Source organism: Aquarana catesbeiana, linkage group LG03 (assembly GCF_042186555.1).
Source record: "Aquarana catesbeiana isolate 2022-GZ linkage group LG03, ASM4218655v1, whole genome shotgun sequence".
NCBI classification, from domain to species: Eukaryota; Metazoa; Chordata; class Amphibia; order Anura; family Ranidae; genus Aquarana; species Aquarana catesbeiana.
In genome coordinates, this window is record NC_133326.1 from 584632490 (window position 1) to 584652992 (window position 20503).

The window sequence follows — 20503 nt, forward strand, 5'->3', positions numbered from 1 at the left end:
ATCGCAGGTATCGAGACTCACGGAAATCGCGGCAGGGTCGCGCACAGTGGCAAATTCTAAGGGACGTACAGGTACGTCCATTTGCACAGCCGTGCCATTCTACCAACGTATATGTACGTGCAGCGGTCGGCAAGCTGTTAAGTCAAAAATGTAGGCAGGTGCAGTCTGTATTCCCCACTGCAAGTGGCACTCGGACAATGTGGCAATGCAGAAGGGGAAGGAAGTTGTGAGGAACTTAGTTCCTCTATGCCTGCCTAAAGTCACAGGGAGAAAGCAGTCCAATTGGACGCTGGTGCCCCATGTGACTCCAGCAGCCATCTTGGGCCAGGCAGAGTCTATTTAAGACTCCAGCTAATCCCTCATTTTTTATTTCCACCTACTTTCTGTGGCAAGTGACATATGCAAAATGCAGCACCACATGACCAGGCCAAAAGGCATATTTGATATGAGTTGTGACAGACGGCCTGGCTTCATCCTCCTTATAGTGCACAAGTAAGATGGCTCAGTCCAAGAGAGTAATAACCAAGCCTTGTGGCACATATGGAGCAGAGTTTGTGTTCAATAATTATCAATAATTTCACTAGCAAAAATTGTTTACAAGACAAATTGTTAGTATTTGGCAATGGCTTGCGTAAAACAATGACGACAAAGGAAAGAGTTCATGTAAAGCAGCACACCTAATACTCAATCTCTGCAATCTAAATCAGACAATGATCGGTGAAATTCACACCAAACAGCATTCAGCACCACAATGAAAGATCAGTGCCAAAAGCCAATGATAAATATAAAAAAATAAATAAAAATAAAATGAATAGAAAAATGGGGGTGAGGGAAAGGAGTTTAAGTATCTAACAGATTTATATGCTCAGCTACCCGCTCTCTTGTTTTACATAATACATTAATGATGTGTTCAGTGATAACTTCAAACTAGTTTCACGCTTTAGCAACGAAAGGCATAGCAACTAAATGAAAGAGCCGACCTGCTGCAGAGTTTCCAAATAATCAGCATGCCAACCATTTCCTGAAGTTGAACTGCAATGCCCGACTGTACAGATGGGTATAATTTTACAGATGGGTAAACCAAGATGTCAATAAAATTAACTTACTCACTGTTAATGAGAAAGGAGTCAGCAGGATATGGACTGTAATTTCTGGATTAATTTGGATGGGTGATAACACCCTGAGGCAACCTTGAGGAAAACGAAAAGTCATTATTTAAAAAATAAAAAAAAGGTTTCTTTTATTGTACTATTCATAATCAAAATGCTGTACTGCAATTAAATGGGAACTTAACTGAAGAAGTGTAGATTTGATATGTTATAGGGAATGTCTAGAAATGTGCCCAAGCAGGATGCTACAAGATTTACTCTTTGCCTTAAATACCTCTTAAAAAAAAAAAAAATAGCAGAGCACTTCCTGATATGTTTGTGAATAGGCACTCTAGTTCTGTAGCCTCATTAGGCGTTTATCTGCACTGACAGATCATTTAAAGCAGAGTCCCACCCAAAAAATGGAACTTCCTCTGAGTACTGGGGACCCCCTGACATGCCACATTTAGCATGTTTTTATTTTATTTATTTTGGGGGGGGGGGGGGGGCTTGGTGCCTGTTAAAACTGGGTACCCACTTCCTCCCCTGGCGCAGAAGGAAGTTGACCCTTTCCCCCCTCCCATTTTCTGAGACACGTCAAAGGTCCCAGAAAGTTGCTCGGCCATCACAACGTGAGGGTGAGAGAAGGGCACAGAGCACAGGCCGCTTCGGGCATGTGCAGTAGGGAACGGCTGTGATGCCGCACAGCTAAACTGCCGGTTTCCCTTAGTAGAATAAGGCAACAAGGTAATCTCTGATGGGAGAAAAAAAATAATGCTCTGAGTTTTTACATGTATACCCAGCTTAACAACTGGAAGATTTACCCCCTTCATGACCAGGCCACATTTTGTGATACTGCACTGGGTTACTTTAACTGACAGTGACACTGTACCTGTTGGAAGGCAGCATGGTTTAATATCACATTTCTGGAGTTTTACTGCCTGGTTGATACAGCCATTTGGCCTAAGTTGGAATTTGCAATTTGACCCAGCATGGTGTTCGAAACAAGGCGTCATAAATGGGAATTCATATCCTAACCGGATTTTTTCTCTTAGGCCTCCTGATGTGAGGTATGGGGGTAGAAGAGTAACAGATAAGACCTCCTGGAGAGGTGTGAATTCATATGTCCTAAGTTACAGAACATCAAAGACCAGCTGTCACTGAAGGACGACCCGATTCAAATAGCGGTGATACATGGACGAATTCTGCCCCTAGTGGACACTACAGCATGTTTCCTGGATTTTGGGCAGAAGAACTCCCTCTGATCGATTTTCATCTGTCAAAATCCTAGATAAGTTGGTAGTGGGTGGTATCGGAGTGTAATTCAAAAGTACTAGCTGGCGTAACCTCCTCTTGCCCCATTGAGCCCAGCTGAAAGCTACCGAATACTGTCTGCTTTAAAAAACATGTCCAATATGTATTCTGCTATGTTTTTGGAAAAAAAATAAAATAAAAATAAAAAAAAAAAAATCCCAAGCAGCGTATATTGATTGGGTTACGCAAACGTTATAGCATATTTATGTAATTTTTATACTAGTAATAGCAGCGATCAGCGACTTACAGCGGGGCTGCGATATTGTGGGAAACTGTCAGACACCAATTTACACTTCTTGGGGACCAGTGACACGAATACAGTGATCCGTGCTAAAAATATGCACTGACACTGTACTAATGACACTGGCTGGGAAGGGGGTTAAACATGTAGGGTGATCAAAGGGTTCACTGTGTGCCGCTTTAACTATGGTAAGAGACCAATTATAATCTCTGCTTTGCAAAGAAACAGGATCCCCCCCTTCTCCATTGTCAAAACTGACATATGCCTTGTTTACATAGGCATATTTCACTTGTTCGTGTCTTACTAATGATCGATGAGAGCCAGAGGACATTGAGTCCTCGAGACTCGCAAATTAGCTTCTGCTGCAAAATTATCACAGCAGAAGCGGCCCGCCCACACCCCCTGCAGGTGAAAATGCAGAATCACAAATACATACATACATACATACACACACACACACACACACACACACACAATTCTGCCCACAGCACCCGCCCTGTAGCAGTAAAAGTACTATAGGGCAGTCAGCAAGTGAAAGGTACAGATAGAAGGTTTCAATCAACTGTTGAAAATGCATAAGGAGTGAAGAGGATACCAATTTAATGGAGTACACAGAGCTTTTAGGAATTTTCAATGCAGCAATGCATAGTTCACAATAAATAAGAGCCAATGTCGCCAGTTGCATTGACACACACAGGGAAACCACATTTAAAATTCACTAACTTAATTTCTCATTTGGGCCAATTCCCTGCAGGCCTGTGAAGTTAAAGAGGAACTGCAGTCTGCTCACTTATTTTGTAATAAAAAAAAACATCTTTGCCGTTCTGAAGCTTCCCTCCAACCACGTTGCATATTATTTTATATATATTGTGATTCTGTACTTGCCAAATAGGCTGCTGAAGCTGCTGCCTGTTCACTTCCTGGATTTACAGAGGCACACCTCCAGCTCTGCAGCTCTCATCGGCCCTCTTACGACTCATCCCCCCTCCCTTCCTGGCAAACTCTGCATGATGTCATAAGCCTAGGCTAATGACCAGACAAGAAGCAGGAAGTGGGCTTCTGATTTTTTTTTTTTTTTTTTCTTCTTAAAGTTGATCGGATTGGATATAGGGGGGTGTAAAACGGACACAAGTCCATTTACATCTGCTGCTCTATAGAGGTGAATGGAGGGTCCGATTGGATCACCTGAAAAACGGAGCAATCGTGTGAAAGGGGCCCAAGGCTGCTTTCACACTGGTGCACTGCCATTTACCTGCACCTCAATTGTCACTTCTTCCTCAAGATTCATGCAGGTATTGCTGGCTGCTGCTATCCCCCAGGTGGGTATGGCTGGTGGCTGTCCTCCAGGGCTGGTTCCTGACCCACCATCCCCGAGCATCGGTGTGACAAGAGCCAGTGCTGGAGGAAGCATGTGGCTGCAGTAGAGAGCAGAGCCGATGCTTCCTGTATCGCTCCTGTCACAGGCAGAGGACATTTAGTATCACTCCACCTGTGACAGGAGCCGGCGCTGTACAGGAAGCATCGGCTCTGCTTCTTCTAGTGCTGGCTCTGTTCTTCACACTGATGCTCGGGGATAGTGGGTCAGGAACCTGGGCGTGCTGACCCTCCATCCCAGAGCAGGAAGTGGCAGGCCACACCACATGTGGCCCACGGGCCAGCGGTTGGGCACCCCTGCTTTAAAGAATATGTAAACCCAACATTTCATATTCCTGATATGCTCCTGCTGTATCACGTACTTTTATGAAAGTATCCTGTTCTTGCCAGTTCCTCCATTTTCCTATTAAAAACTACCCACACCAAGCAGGAGAATGCAGCATGGTCAGTTCTCTAGCTATGCTGGGAGATAGATCTATCTATACACACATATACATACACACACAAATGTTTTGCTTTTAATGATCATTTACAATCACTTTAACATTTGCCACTCTGAACCGAGATTGAAATTAGGCCCAATATACATTTCCATCTGCATTTCCCAGCCAGCTTTAAAAATCCTGATGTGTGCTACCAGTGAATAGCAGCTAATGGGTTGGAAGTGGGCCAAACTTTAAAAAAAGATCCCACAGATAATGCTCATAATAGAAACTATCATCTGAAATACAGAGGGCCCGTTTGCAGGACACATTGCAGTGCCATTCATTTTGAATGGATCCTTGATGCACAGAAGTGAAAAGTAAAAAAGGGGGTGCATGCTCATTAAAGTACACTATGTAGTGCATGGGTAGCCTGTTCAAAATGAAGTAGCTGCCTTATTGCAACACAAGTTCGCAAGCACACAGCAACTCCTCGAAACAAACCTGAATGGACCCCAAGCATTCACTAGATCAACTGTAAGAATTCTGCCAGTACTTGGCAGCTAAAACATATGTAGTATTTTCAAAAATCTAGATTAGGCGGCATCTTTCTCAGGCGCACTGCCATAACGCACATGCCACCACAGCCAGGTGCACCCCCCCCCCCCCCCCCCCCCTTTTTTTTTTTTTTTTTTTTTTTTTACATGGAGTGTGGTGAAGTTCATTTTGAAGGGCAACCCAACACACACCTAGGCAGGTGAGCACTTGCCTGCGTGTTGTGATGCGCATATAGAATACATACAGTGAATATAAAAATCTGCACATCCCTGTAAAATAGTCAGGTTAAAAAAAGAAAATAATGCAATTGCATAGATGTACACACCCTCTTAAGGATGTGGCTGTGTTCAGAATAAACCAATCACATTCAAATTGATGTTAAACAGTAGTCAGTACACACCTACCATCAATGAAAGGGATCTTGCAAAGCATTAGCTGTGCCATGGGACACAGTGAAGACGGTCATCAATAAGTGGAGAAAATATGGCACAATAGTACAAGTTGAGTACTTCAACTAACAACAATCTCCCATATTCTTCAAATGACAGAAGCTATTTCTTACCAAGATCATCATTAAGGCCCCATGCACACTATAACACTACAAAAAAAAAAAAAAAAAAAAGAGCCAGAGAAACGCTAATAGCATTTTTTGTGCCAGCTTCTAGTAGTAGCATTTTAGTAGCATTAGCATTTTTATTGGCGTTTTTGCAGTACAAGAAAAAAAAAAAATAATAAATTAAAAAAAAAAAAAGCTGTTGTTAGGAGCATTCAGCGTATTTTTTCCCCCAGCAGAAAAACACTCAAGAAACTCTACAAAAACAATTTTTATTCTGCTCCTAGAGACTGGAGCTCAAAAATGCTAATGGCCTAAAAGTAATGTGCATGGACACATAGAACACTATTAGCTTCTAGGAGCTTAAAAAAAAATAATAATAATATGCTAGTGTGCATGGAGCCTTAAGCCTGGTAGGTTATTTTTTTTAACCAAAAATAGTGTGTGCAGGGGAAAAGGTGTTATGGCCAGATGAGACAAAAAAGGTTAAACTATTTGGCCATAAATTCCAAAAAGTACATTTGGTGCAAAACAATGAACAATGCAGATCACAGTTCCAATCTTCAACAGAGATTTCTTTAGGTGCAGAATCCACCTAAAATGCCGAAGCATCTGTATCGCCCACCATACATTTGCTGCCAGGGCCAGGGAGAAGCGATTCCTCAAGAAAAGATCAGGCAAATATCTGATAATATGTATCCCCTGAGAGCACAAGGATTCAAGCAAGCACCTTGGCGAAGGCCAGAAGGGCCATGGACAGGGCAAAGGGCAGAGCCACAAACTGCAAATTGCAGGGACCGCTGATGCAGAGGAAAAATGGGAATATAAAAAAGGTGAATACATATCCTTGATATTTATCAATGCCAGAATTTCCCCTTGCTGCAGCAATGCAATTACGGACCAGGGCAATTCTATCCAGAACTTTTGAACCCACAAGAAGTTGTTAAGAACCTCCAGGTCTAGAATGGGGAGAATGCCACCACTGGGATTCAGAATTAGAAACCGGTTAGAATAAAAAAATTGGAAACTGTTCTTTGGGAGGGAACTGAGTACAACCACCTCTGTAGTGTGAAGCTGCTGCAAGACAGTGTAGCACTCGTCTTAAACAGGGGCTGCTACAAAATTTAGCTGTGCTCGGAGATAACTAACCTGGCTGATTTGTAGTCTTTGTGAACATTTGGGTTTTCTCCTAAGCCTGGTGTAGCTGTGGCTCCTCCCTTCTGTCAGTAGGTGGCACTGTTACCTTTGGCATTAATATGATGAGCTGTAGTGAAAGTTATGAATATGCATACTTCTCTCAGCCAATCAGAAGTTTCTCTGGCCACTGAGCATGCTGGGAAATAGTATAAATATTTGTGGAGGTCAAGTGATCAAGGTCCTCCCACTCAGACCTTGGCCTGGTGTGGATGTATGAGTAACAACTGCATTGGGTGAGGCCTGACATGTGCTTGAGGCTCTGCCAGAGAGCCTGCTTGTTGCCTGGAGACATGAAGGAAAGAGTGGAGACTTGAGATGAAATACCAGAGTTACTTTGCCATAGACCAGGGAACAATGGAGAGCCTGGGCAAGCATCAAGACAGAATCATCCATAGAATTCCTTCACCTTCTTGTGAGTTATTTTCCAGTTGCTACAAAAGTACAGATTGCTCTTTACAGCTTAAAGACTTTCTGTATTGCGGTCTACCTTTTTTTCTACTTTTTGTCTAAGGAGTCTGCTGCTTTGACTTAAGCCTCGTACACACGATCGGATTTTCCGCAGACAAAACGCCAGACTTTTGTCCGAAGGGCATACAATTGTCATCCAACAAACACGAACGTAGTGACGTACTACATGGCTTTTCAGCTCTTTAGCGCCATCCTTTGGGCGCCTTCTGCTAATGTTGTGTTTGGCAAGCATGGATTCCGAGCATGCGTGTTTGTACTTTGGACGGATTTGTGTACACACAATCGGAAAATCTGACAACAGACTGTTGTCCGCGGAAAATCCGACAATTGTCCCATGGAGCGTCTGAACAGTCTGTCAACACACAAATCCCTTCAGAAAATCCGATCGTGTGTACGAAGCTTTAGAGTGTGCTGTGCCCTACCCCTCTCTTCTTGAATAGTCTGTTGTCGTGAGCATAAAAGTGACTGGCACCCATTATTCAACACTGACCACCACCCACCATGCCTAGCAACCTGCACCCTGAAGTGAAATGTTAGCCCTCCCTGTCCCTGGGGGTCGCTACAACAGTAAAGGGCACTGCAGTTTCAGAGAGGGGGCAGAAAGGCATAATGCAAGGAGGTGGGGGGTTGAGTGGAACTCTAGCCTGTACACCTGGGACACCATGTTCCAGACCCACAGAATTGATATGCTCCAAGTCCAACTAGCAAAAAAAGACCAATATAGGACCCCCCCCCCCCCCACACACACACACACACAGCCACACACACACACACACACACTTGTAAAACTGGGAGCATGCCTTCATTGCAAGAAGGACTTAAAATTAAAGAACGGCTGGCTTAGACATCCAGGACTTGCAACATAACAGAATGGGGGACTTGATTTTTGCAGTGGGGGTCTGAGGGGGGTGAAATGAACACTTTAAAAATGCAGAAGCAGTAAACTTTGCCATGGGAACCTTAGCTTTCTTACTAGGTAACAAAAAGCGCTCATAGCTTCGGCGATGTCCGTAATAAGCATCTACTGACTCTATAAAGTCGATCTCCAGTAATCGGAATCCATTCTTAACTTTTCTTCCAAACTGTCTCTGCAGACCAAGTATGCAGCCAGATAATCTTGATGCAGGGAATCCACAAAACCATCTATGCAGTAGCTCCAGGTTTTGGAGCATTGAGGGATCTGTCAGGATCAATCTGGGGTTTACCAATTTTAAGCAGGAATTTAGCTTTGCTCATAGAGAAAACTGACTTTGATACATTACACTGCAGGATGATAGGAAGAGGTGTTTGGAATGGAGAGTGAGCAGTATGGTAATTGATACATGTTTTACGTTTCATTTTTGCTTGGTCTTGTGCATTATGAATACCATGCATTTAGTGCAGCAAGGCAATTTTCAGCCAAATAGTCTCTACATTATTTTCCCTGCCAAATTATTTCATCAGAAAGTCAATTAAACTTCTCAGCCATCTGTCATTTACATCACGATTTTAGTGCAGACTGGCATTCAAGCACAAAAAAAATATAATACATATTTACAGCAAATCTGTAGGTTTCTTATAAACTGATTTGTAATTTTGCAGGCAGAGGTGATCAATTCCTAATCTCTTTAGTCTAGACAGCTTTCATCTATGGTCAGCACTAATCACAATGCATGTATGAGGTCCTTCCACACCAAACATCCATAACAGAGATACCATGAACATGGGGATATCAGAGGCACCTCTGGAAAATGACATCCAGCCTGTGTTCTGATGACAGAGCTTGTACTGTGTCACATAACAGATAACAGATATGTAAATACTAAAGAGATACAGGGAGTCTGAAATATTTATCAAAGCAGTGCATACACAACAATACACACAATCCACCCCTACACTAGAAGGATTTAGTCATGGTCTTTATTACAGATCCCAGTACAACTACGGTAAGATACACAACACTAGATTTAGAGCTTTTATTTGCAGATTTACAAACCGCAAAACTAGGAGTTCTAGATAAACCCTGCCATACAGTGCAGCCAGGAACATGACACCCCTTTAAAAAGTGGAACTTTACTCAGAAAAAAAAAAAAAAAAAAAAACACAACACACCACACTTGACAGCCAGGATTTGAACTCAACATTTTGGAATGTCATCTTGGCCAAAGAAATCAAAAATCAAAAGATCAGAACCCACAAAAGATGGAGGAGAGTACAGATCCACTTTTTTTATATATATATATATATATATATATATATATATATATATATATATATATATATATATATATATTATAATAATAATAATACTTACCTGGTCTGTGCAATGCTATTGCACAGTGTGGCCCTGAATCTCCTCTTCTGGGGTCCCCCAGTCGGTCCTGTCTGCTCCTCCACTTCTGTGTCTATCCCCATGACAAGCCGCTTGCTATGGGGCAGATGCTGTGAGATCACTCTGGTTCCTTACATCATCTTGATTTGTCCCCCACTGGCGCTGACCCTCCTCCTCGGTGCCCCGTCAGCAAACTGGCTGGTGAAGGGGCACACTCTAAAGCTGGGCTGTAGGTGTCTAAAAAAGTGGCTCAGCCAGTGCTGGATTGTGAGAGGACTCATTTACAGTGGGAAAAATGTATACATTTTTTGATCCCCTGCAGGGTCTATAACTTATAATAGGAATAGGTAGTGGAATCCAATTCTCATGACAGGACAGAGTGTGACCAACTCTCAATGGAGCCAGTTGACACACCTCTGGGACAGCGGCAGATCGCACTGGAAAAGGGTCCCATGGGTCTTCTGGTCCATTTCAGGTCTGAATTGAGGCAAAAATTCAGACTGGATTTGCGCCTGAAATGGAAAACAGACGCACCAGACCCCCTGCTGTGAGCCGCGGACACAGCTAGAGTGAACCCTGCCTTAGACTTTGGAACAACTCATTTACACTTGCTTTGTCCTACTACCGCTTTAACATGCTTTATTGATGTGTTTTGAAGCTTTGCAGACGCCCTGTGTGAAATGATATCTCATACCTGCAATTTCTCCAAAGCGAAGTTAAAGCTGAATAAAAGCCACCCAAAAGCTTCAAGTGAGCTTTGTAATAGACTTCTATGGAGGCTTTGAAGACGCTTTGAAGCGCCACTAAAAACGACATGGGCAACAGAGCTTCAAAAAAAAAAAAAAAAAAAAAAAAAAAAGTGTGTCCGAAGCCATGTTTTGAAGAAAGTATAAACAAGCCCTCAGGGCTCATTTACACTTGCTTGGACTTCAACACACTTTAAAAGCGTCTACCACTGCAACGTGCTTTTTTGATGCTTCGGTGGGGCTTTTTTGAAGCTTTAATGAAGCTTGGCAGATGCCCTGTATGCGAGTTGATATCTCATACCTGCAATTTTTCAGCTAAAGCTGAATAAAAGCCTCTCAAAAGCTTCAGGCGAGCTTTGTCATACACTTCTATGAAGGCTTTGAAAATGCTTTGAAGCACCACTAAAGCGACATAGGGTATATTTTTTGAATCGGATGAAAGCAAACACAAATGTGAACAGGACTGTAAGCTAACCAGTTTATTGGGCAACATGTGCTTTGGTCGGCATTCAGAGAGGAAAAAAAAAAAAAAAAAAAAAAAAAAAAAAGAGTGAGCAGTATGGTAAACATTCCCAATGCCATGTTTTGAAACAAGTATAAATGAGCCCTAAGAGTTACAGTGCATCCAGAAAGCATTCACAGCGCTTCACTTTTTCAACATTGTTATGTTACAGCCTTCCAAAATTAATTAAATTCATTACCCTCAAAAATCTACAAACAATACCCCACAATGACAACCTGAAAGAAGTTTGAAATCTTTGCAAATGTATTAAAAACAAAAACAATGAAAAAAATCCCATGTATATAAGTTTTCACAGCTTTTGCCATGACATGCAAAATGGAGCTCAGGTGTATCCTGTTTCCACTGATCATCCTTGAACTACAACTTTGAGTCCCACTGTGGTAAATTCAGTTGATTGGACATGATTTGGAAAGGCACACCACTGCCTATATAAAGTCCCACAGTTACCTGTGCCTGTTGGAGCACAAACCAAGCCATGAAGGCCAAAAGGAATTGTCTGTAGACATCTCCGACAGGATTGCAACGAGGTGCAGATCTGGAGAAGGGTACAGAAAAATTTCTGCAGCATGCAAGGTCTCAATGAGTACAGTGGCCTCCATCATCCATGAATAGAAGTTTGGAACCACCAGGACTCTTCCTAGAGTGGGCCGCCCAACCAAACTGAGCGATCGGGGGAGAAGGGCCTTAGTCAGGAAGATTAAAAAAAATGAATGTAGCAATGTACAGAGACATCCTTGATGAAAACCTGCTCCAGAGCGCTCTGGACCTCAGACTGGAGCGAAGGTTCATCTTCCAACAGGACAACGACCCTAAGCACACAGCCAAAATAACAAAGGAGGGGCTATGGGACAACTCTGAATGTTCTTGAGTGGCCCAGCCAGAGCTCAGACTTGAACCCGATTGAACAGCTATGGATAGATCTAAAAAAATGGCTGAGCGCTGACGCTTTCCAACCTGATGGAGCTTGAGAGCTCCTGCAAAGAAAAAAAAATGAGAGAAACTGGCCAAAAATAGGTGTGCCAAGCTTGTAGCATCATAATCAAAAGACTTGAGGCTGTAATTGGTGCCAAAAGTGTTTCAACAAAGTATTGAGAAAAGGCTGTGAATACTTTTGTATGTGGAATTTTTTTTTTTCGTTTTTATATTTAATAAATTTGCAAAGATTCCAAACAAACTTCTTTCACGTTCTCATGATGGGGTATTGTTTTTAGAATTTTTAGGAGAATAATGAATTTAATCAATTTTGGAATAAGGCTGTAACATAATAAAATGTGGAAAAGGTGAAGCGCTGTGAATACTTTCTGGATGCACTAGGAAAACAAACCTTAACAATCCATTTAATATGTATCCAGTCAGGCACGCCTTTGCACTATAGAGCTGAATAAGATTGTAAAATGATACAGTGTATTAGTGCCTTGTATCCTATCCCAGGCTGCTAACCAAAAGGTAAAGAGTAGCAGCAACCTGAAGAGGTCATCCCCCTGGCTCCCTTTCTTCTATTTTGTTTCTTTTTTAATTCCATTTACATGCAACACACTTGGTTGCAAAGGGCAGCACTGAGATCGGTTCTCAGTACTGCCCTTTCCTAGTCTAAATGCTGCTGTATGGGAGGATTTCAAGTGATGGATACCAATTGAAACTGGAGGTATTTGTATAAACAAACTACACTTAATACAGCTCTGTATTCATTAATAAACGATTATTTGTGTTTATTATATCTGGAGCTGAGCTTTAGCCCTCGTTCACGCCAGTGTGACTTGTTATGCGATTTGTCAATTCCAAATTGCATAACAAGTCGCACCCCATTGCCAGCAAGGGAACCGCTCACATCACAGCGATTATGAAAAAGGTTCCTGCACTGCTTTTTACCGATTCGATTGCGACTTGCATAGACTTCTGTTAAATGAAGCCACAATGAAAATTGGCAGTGCAAATCACACTGATTGGCAGCTATGAAGGGTAAGGTGTGCTGCACTTTCACAAATAAAATGTACCAAAATGAACTGTGAGTAAATGCAACTCAGCAAAAAAAACAAAAAAAAAAAAAAAAAAACTAAATACTAATAACTAAAAAAAATAGACAAGTGTGCTTTGACACCCTAGCGGTATGATCAAGTCAGATTTTTGCAAAGTGGTACATTGTTTTGCATAGAAATTTGGTGTTTTATATTGTAGGCCTGTAATTCTTAGTAATAACTCGCTTAAATCTGTCCAAACAAGAGTCTAGTAGATATCCCAGGTATGATAAAGTTTGAAACACAAAATCAAATATTATAATAATTATAAAAATAATAAAATTACCACGATTCCCTATCGCTCAATTCTGCAAGTGTTCTAATAAATAAAGAAATTACCGCGCTGAAATGATATAGCTAAAATTAAAAAACCAGATAGAATAATACCCAAAACAGAAAGCAGCTGCTAAAGTGAGATACACACAACAATAATAATAATCATCAATACAGAGCAGCGCTACCCCCCAAAACTATGAGGATGATACAGTGAAGATCAAACAAAAATTATAAAAAATAGTAAATTAAATGATGATGAAAAATTTAAACGTTCAATAAATCAATTGTGATCAAGATCAGCACTAAAATTCCATCTTCTTAATTCCACAGTGAAAAAGCAAGGTGACAGGCGTCAAACTGATGACAAAAAAGCAATATTACTGTGTGTAAAGGGATGACAAAAATAGTGGTCCACGGTAAGTGAATTCAACCTCCACCACACCTCCAGTGATAAGAAGAATGCTCGCTTACCAGATGGCAAGCAATTAATGCTTGCGGCCTATACCCGGCCAGGGCCTTTCTCCAAAGTCAGGACACAGAAAATCTCAGGGAGAGCCCGTCTAGGAGGTCAGCAGGGGGATCGCCAAACTCGTCAGCCCAGGACCGTAACCAGGTCGGATATGGTGATATTTAGATGTTCCCAGAATACAAAGGAATCACCATAGCGTAACATGGTTTAAGCATCATTTATTTTAAAATAAGAAAAGCCACTTAAAGTGTATTGTAGCAATAAAAACAGTTCCGCCGGCCGGCTTGTACAAACAGCCATCCCTTCGGACACAACACGCGAGACGTCAGCTCCTCCCGACGCGCGTTTCGTCATATGACGTCATCTGGGGCACGGGCGACGCACTGACGTGTCGCGTATAAATAGAAAACTAAAAGGAACCAAGCCTCGTTGTGAGACCAGATCCGGAAATCATCCGCGTTCCATCTCCCGATCTAGCGGAAGTCTATGGCGGCCATTTTAACTAATGGAAATAAATCTCTTATAGTGACCCGGACAAGTAACTAAATGAACAGGTGAGAAAAATTAATATTGAACATTCTCACTATGCTCACAACCTATAAGTAACGGACAAATTATGCCTCCTATATCAAAAGGTGGAACATAAAAATAATAATATAGCAAGTGTTCTAGCTGGTCTAAAACCATTTGACGTAAAGGGACACTTTTTGGTTGCCATGTGCAATCTCAAGTTTCCAGAAGTTTCTCAGAATCCTGGTGACAAGGTAATTACACTGCACCAGGAATGGTACTGAAATTTAAACCCGAGCCACACTCAGGAATACCACCAGGGAGGTTAAACAAGTTACAAGCACATGTAAACTGAACACTGGACGTGGGGGTTGTGGTGTAGATAAGCCCTAAGTTGCACTTTCACACAAGCACATCCCCAGAATCAGCTCTACTGGCCATGTAGATGAATACAAAGCAATCTGTCTGATTAACAGTTTGAACATTTCATTAAATAACGATCATATAAAGCTATATATTATATAGATATACTATAGATATCGGGCTTCAGGAGACTTGACATTTATAAAAGCCTGGGAGCCCAAGAACAACTGGAAAGGCACAAGCGCAATCCATCCACAATTCAGCAGAAGATGGGGAGTGAATATATAATAAAAGGAAAAAATCTGAAGAGATCTATCCCGGATCTATTACTGAACCATCTACAGGTAAAGTCACTTGTCCTGGAGAGGTTTCCTTGTGCTCTGTCAGAAATAAATAGAGAATGCAACAGATCAGACAATTTATTAAGGCTGTATTCCCACTATAGGAGTGTGTGAACGCATGTAATGCTTCTGCTGTCATTCATTGTTAATGCCAAACCAAATGCGGCAAGCAGATGTGCGCTCTTTTCCATGCAGCAAGATGATAAAAATGTGTAATGCTCGCTGGTCAAAAAGTTCAGGAATCTCCCTCTCATGCATGTGATTATTTTCTTACTTGTGCCAATACCTGTACAATCTTCATGTTTAAAGTGGATGTAAACCCTCACTTATACCCAGTGAAGTGAACAGCCTCAGATGATGAAACACAGGGATGAAACAAATTAGAGATAGATCTATCTATCTGCTGTCTTTCCCTTTCTATATTCTTTAGAATTCTTACATCATGTTAGAATTTGCACTTCCTCGTTCAGAAGTAGCCGTGTAGTCTTGGCTTACACTGGGAGACAGCTGATTGGAGGAAAGGCACACACCCCCCTGCACACAGGCAGAAGAACAAAGATACTTTCAGAGCTCTGCTGTGACACGACTAGCTCTCTGCTAATCTATTTAGATAGATGTGCCTAGGTCAAATTTCATGAATCGGGTTTACATCCACTTTAAGTTAAAGTAGTTCCAAAAGGCAGAAGGCATTCTATGCATTAAAGTGGATTTAAGCCTGATTCGTGAAATTTGAGCTGGGCACATATCTGCAGGGTTTTCTTATCTCTCTTCAAAGCCCTATGTCCTGTGGCTTTCTCCTGCTCTGTTCTTCTGTCATCAGCCTGATAACGTCTGACAAGTTCTCTGTCAACTGATAAAACCAGGCTAGGGAGGGTGCTATAAATAGATTAGCAGAGTGCTGAACTATTCAATGAACAGCTATGAAAGTCTCTACCTATGAGGAGAAGGGGTGTGTGCCTATCCTCCAATCAGCTGTCTTAGCTGTATGCTCAGGCTTCAGTGCTGAAAAGGAAGAGATAATCTAACACGATGTGCATGTTTTAAAGGATATATAAGGCTGAAGACAGCAGAGATACATGTAAAACTTAAGTATTTCATCCCTGTGTATCATCAGAGGCTGTTTAATTCACTGGGTATAGGAGAGGGTTTACACCCACTTTAGAACCGTTTCACACTGAGAGCACCTGCCATTGGAGCTAAAGCACCGCTCGTTTTAGCAGTGCTTTTCGACCGCTAGCGGGACTATTTTAACCCCCTCAAAAAAAAAAAATGGTTTTAAAAACTCCCATTTTGCGGTGCTTTTAAAGCGCTGCCCATTCATTCGAATGGACAGGGCATTTTGGGAGCTCTAAATACAGCGCTCCCAACCCACTCCAAAAAGGTACTGCTTGCAGGACTTTTCCTAATGTCCCACAAGCGCACAGCTCAGGTGTGAAAAGTTACACTGGAATGAATGGGAGGCGGTTTTCAGGCAAAAAAACCTGTGTGTAGCCCCATCGCAATCCAGTGATATACATGAGAGCCTCAGCTCTCCGGGGACTATCCCTCCTCATTGGCAGAGACAGCAGCCGGAGCCATTGGCTGTCAATCACAGCCAGTGAGCCAATAAGTAGAGAGAGGGGGCGAGGCTGAGCCACGGCTCTGTGTGTGGATGGACTCGCAGAGCAGCGGCTTGGGATTGAGCCTGTCTGGGTGCCCCCACAGCAAGCATTAGGAAGGAGCACTGGTGTATTGGGGCTGTACAGATCAGGTATGACATATTATTATAAAAATACAAGGTTGTCTTTTAATAACTAGTAGTGAGGTGTATGAAGAAATCCTCCATGCTGTACTCTGTATTCTGACAGTGGAAGATTCACTGATGAGCGGCTGCAAGCTGCTGATCAACAAAAGTTTTCCTACAGTCCTGTCTGACAGCCTCAGATGGATCAAATCTTGGCTGTTCCCTGCTGAATTTCTATCCATTTATGAGCAGCTGTACATGGCAACCAATCAGCTTCTAGCTTTCATTTTCAAAGCTTAACTACACAGGCAGAAGCTAGAAGCTGATTGGTTGCTCCAGACTTGGTCCAATCCTATGATGTGAACGTTCCTGGAGTTTGTATTAGATGTGGGATCCTCATCCTGTCCTGCTCAGGACTTTACACATTGTTTCTAGGTCATGGGATACAATAGAGATGTACACTCAGCCATTCCGAGTCACCTACCTGTGTGTCGGGTCACCCTCTCGGTCTGTACCGGACAAGCCATGAACAGGAAGGAATGTCTGGTCGGTGTACTCCGGGTCACCACCCCAGCCCTCTCATAGCCACTCCGGGTCACCAACCTATTCCCGGCACCCCAACACAACTTATCACCCCTCCGCTCCGGGCCCCCCAGCCCCCTCCTCCTCGCTCTCTTCTTCTGACCGTTGCTTTCAATGTTCCATCCGGTCTCGAGCCCCGTCAACCTTCGGCTACTTCCGGAAAACTTCCGAACTGACTTCGATGCCAATGAAGAGAGGAGATGCGGCGTCTCTATAACCCCGCCCAGCGGGCTGCGTCAAGGGGCAGAGGGGTGGAAGCTGGGAGAACGCTGTTTGCTGGTTGGGTGTTTGGCTCCTCCCATGACACGCCCACCCAGGCGTGTGCTAGAAGTTTGCTGGTGTGAGACGGATGGATGTGTGTGATCAATGGGGATCGCAGCGATCATCCACACCAGTGTACTCCAATGACTGGCTAGTCTGTACAGCTAGTGATAAAAACTGGCTATTCAATGGCTTCCTGGTATTTGGAAACAAAGCCATGTCCTGATCGGCTGGCAGGATTTCAGTTTCATGTGCAGACTTCCATATATTAAACCCAACATTCCCTCCTCCTGATGTGTGACTGCTGTACCATGTACTTGTATGAGAAAGTATCCTGTTCTCTTTGTATTGCCTCCTTTATGTGAAATGCCTGCTGTTCCTGACAGTCCCTATGATCTCCTGTTAAAAACTGACCACACTAGGCACGAAAGCACAGTGTAGTCAGTTCTCTAGCTATGCTGGGAACTCAGCTTGCTCTCTTCCAATGATCAGACTTGTCCTGACATCCCTCCCCCCTGCACAGCCATTCACTGGGAAGCTCAGTGTGCTGCTCCTTCTACTCCCCTAGGGATGTAGATATGGGGGATTTGGGGGCTAAAACACAGCAGCCCCCGCCCCAGAGCATGATTGCAGAAGAAGTAGCTTTGTGTGCTCTAACTAGTGGCACTGATTGCGCTGCCATTGCCATCGTCGCACTCAGAGCTGACTCAAACACACGCTGTGGCTGTGTTGTGTGCTGCCTGAGCCTGGCATGCTATTACACCGCCCGACCACTGCTATTGGGCTCGGCTTAGGCTGAGGGAGGCTCTGTCAGCAGTCTGTATGTGCTTGGAGGCTCAAAGCAGAGAAACCAAAAGGGTACGCCTCTCCGCTGGGAACCCCGCCCCCGACCGCTGAGAGCGGGAGGTGAGCCCAGCTGGACAGGTAGGTGTTTCCACCGATATACACTGCCTCACTGTTATGCTAAACCCTCACTTACATTGTTGTTTACCCCCCTGTATAGCTAGGCATTGCTATAAGGTACAATTTTAAAAATGGCTACTTGATCATCTCGTGTAGTATGTTGCATCTGTAGCCATTGGTTATCTCCTGTAATCCATCTATGGTCATTGGTTATCTCCTGTAGTCTATCCATGGTCATTGGTTATCTCCTGTAATCTATCCGCAGCCATTTGTCATCTCCTATAATCTATTCGTAGTCGTTGGTCATCTCCTGTAATTATCTGCCAACACTGGTTATCTCCTGTAATCTATCCATGGTCATTGGTTATCTCCTGTAATCTATCCATGGTCATTGGTCATCTCCTGTAATCTATCCATGGTCATTGGTTATCTCCTGTAATCTATCCATGGTCATTGGTCATCTCCTGTAATCTATCCGCAGTCTCTGGTTATCTCCTGTAATCTATCCGCAGTTATTGGTCATCCTCTGTAATCTATCCGCCGTCACTGGTTATCTTCTGTAATCTATCCGTATTCATTGGTTATCTCCCGTAATTTATCCGTAGTCATTGTTTATTTCCCGTAATCTATCCATAGTATCTGGTTATCTCCTGTAATCCATCTGCAGTCTCAGATTTTCTCTGCATTTGGCTTGTGGCTGCGGCAACTGTGACATCGATGGGCAAGTTTAACAGGGACGCCGCCTGTGAAACTTAACGTGTCGGGTTGCGGCACTGTGAAGCTAATCATTGATGTCACAGCAATGTGTAGTCAATGATGCAGCTGCTTAATTCATTTAGAGGTAGGTGGTAAAGGGGTGGTTCTGTTTAATCATCCCCTTTGAGTCCCCGTTCACATTGACTGACTGTGACTTTTAAATTTCTTTAGAAATCACACAATTAAAATTTCAGGTGTGGCTTGAAAGATATCAGTGCAGCTTCATGTACAGATGTCTATGCAAGTCACACCTGAAATCACCAAAAGTAGTGCAGGAACTACTTTTTCAGATCGGTGCTGCATTTGAACATGGCCAGACGGAAATAGGGTGCAACTTGTCATGCGATTGAGCAAGTCAACAAGTTTTTCCAATGTGAATGGGGGCTTAGGCCATTCTTATACGCAATCTGGTCATGCCCAATACTCTCCTGGCATGCTTAACAGAACTTTGTCACACTGCTGTAATCTCTAGCAACCAATCAGTGAGCGGTAATGATAAGCAGTAATCTATAGCTATCAATCAGTGAGCTGTAATAATGTGCAGTAACCTCCAGCAACCAGTGAGCAATAATGATGTCTAGTAACTTCTAGCAACCACTCAGAAATCAGAAATGATGAGCTGTAACCTCTAGCAACTAATCAGTGAGCCATAACATGTGCTGTAACCTCTGGCAACCTATCACAATCGCTGCCAGATCTGCCGCAGTAAACTCATTTTGAACATGTTTGCCCAGGGTCCATTTAATTTTATAGAGGGTCCTGGCTCTCGCTGCTCTGCCTACGCACCTCACCTCAGTGCCTCCAGGCTTTTGACTTATCCAGCCACAGCCACCCAGACAGGAGGCAGCAGAGTGGGAGCAGCCGGCCCCTACCCGCCCACCAATCCTCTCTATTTCAATTGGTTCCACCTCCTTGCAGTGCCCGTTATCACCTTTGACTGCCACATGGGTGGACCCTCAAGGAGCTGGACCCTCAAGGGTGCTGTTAGCCACCAGCCTGTCAAGTGGATGTGGATGATGTTCTGAAATGCTGCTGCTGTTCATTGACCCACCCAGTCCATCTTGGGTTACTAGGTGTGTCCCCCTTTCCCTTATGTCCTCCTTAGTCAGGCTAACTTAGAACTGCAGTGTTGCAGAATTTATTCCTGTCATTCTACTAGGTATCTGAGATTGTGGCAACTGTTGGCAAAGTTGGTGATTGAGGCGCTGGACTGAGTCTTCCATAACCGTTGTTGTGTTAGCCTGTTAGGCACATGTAGAGATTTGGGATTGTGGGCAGAATATTGCTGTGATTCTGCCCACCACTGCGCCCAATTCCAAATCACACTGCAATGCTGGCAAAACGCAGCCCATGTGTTTGTGGTGCCAGTAAAAAATGAATGGAACACAATGTGGTGTCTTTTTGCTGTGATTGTTGAGCGATTTATCACACAACAAGCATCCAAAACCACACCGTGTTTTGGTGCCACTAAAAATAAATGGAACACAAACAAATGTACTGCGTTTTGCC

At 43.2% G+C, this 20503-nt stretch overlaps 1 protein-coding gene across 3 annotated transcripts in view; it reads right to left on the reverse strand.

Moving 5' to 3' along the window:
• Positions 1-17273, reverse strand: part of GMCL1 (germ cell-less 1, spermatogenesis associated) — a 182993-nt gene extending 165720 nt beyond the window's left edge. The window contains exons 1-2 of one of the 3 annotated variants that reach the window (XM_073622005.1): positions 16977-17273; positions 1111-1190 (exon numbers count right to left, since the gene is read on the reverse strand). In XM_073622005.1, the coding sequence (XP_073478106.1) occupies positions 1111-1190; positions 16977-17019 (123 nt within the window). In that variant the 5' untranslated portion in view covers positions 17020-17273. Of the gene's footprint in view, positions 1-1106; positions 1191-16976 lie in introns of all 3 variants that reach the window. The other 2 variants (XM_073622007.1, XM_073622006.1) reach the window with 2 other exon arrangements.
• Between the last annotated feature and the right edge of the window lie 3230 nt (positions 17274-20503).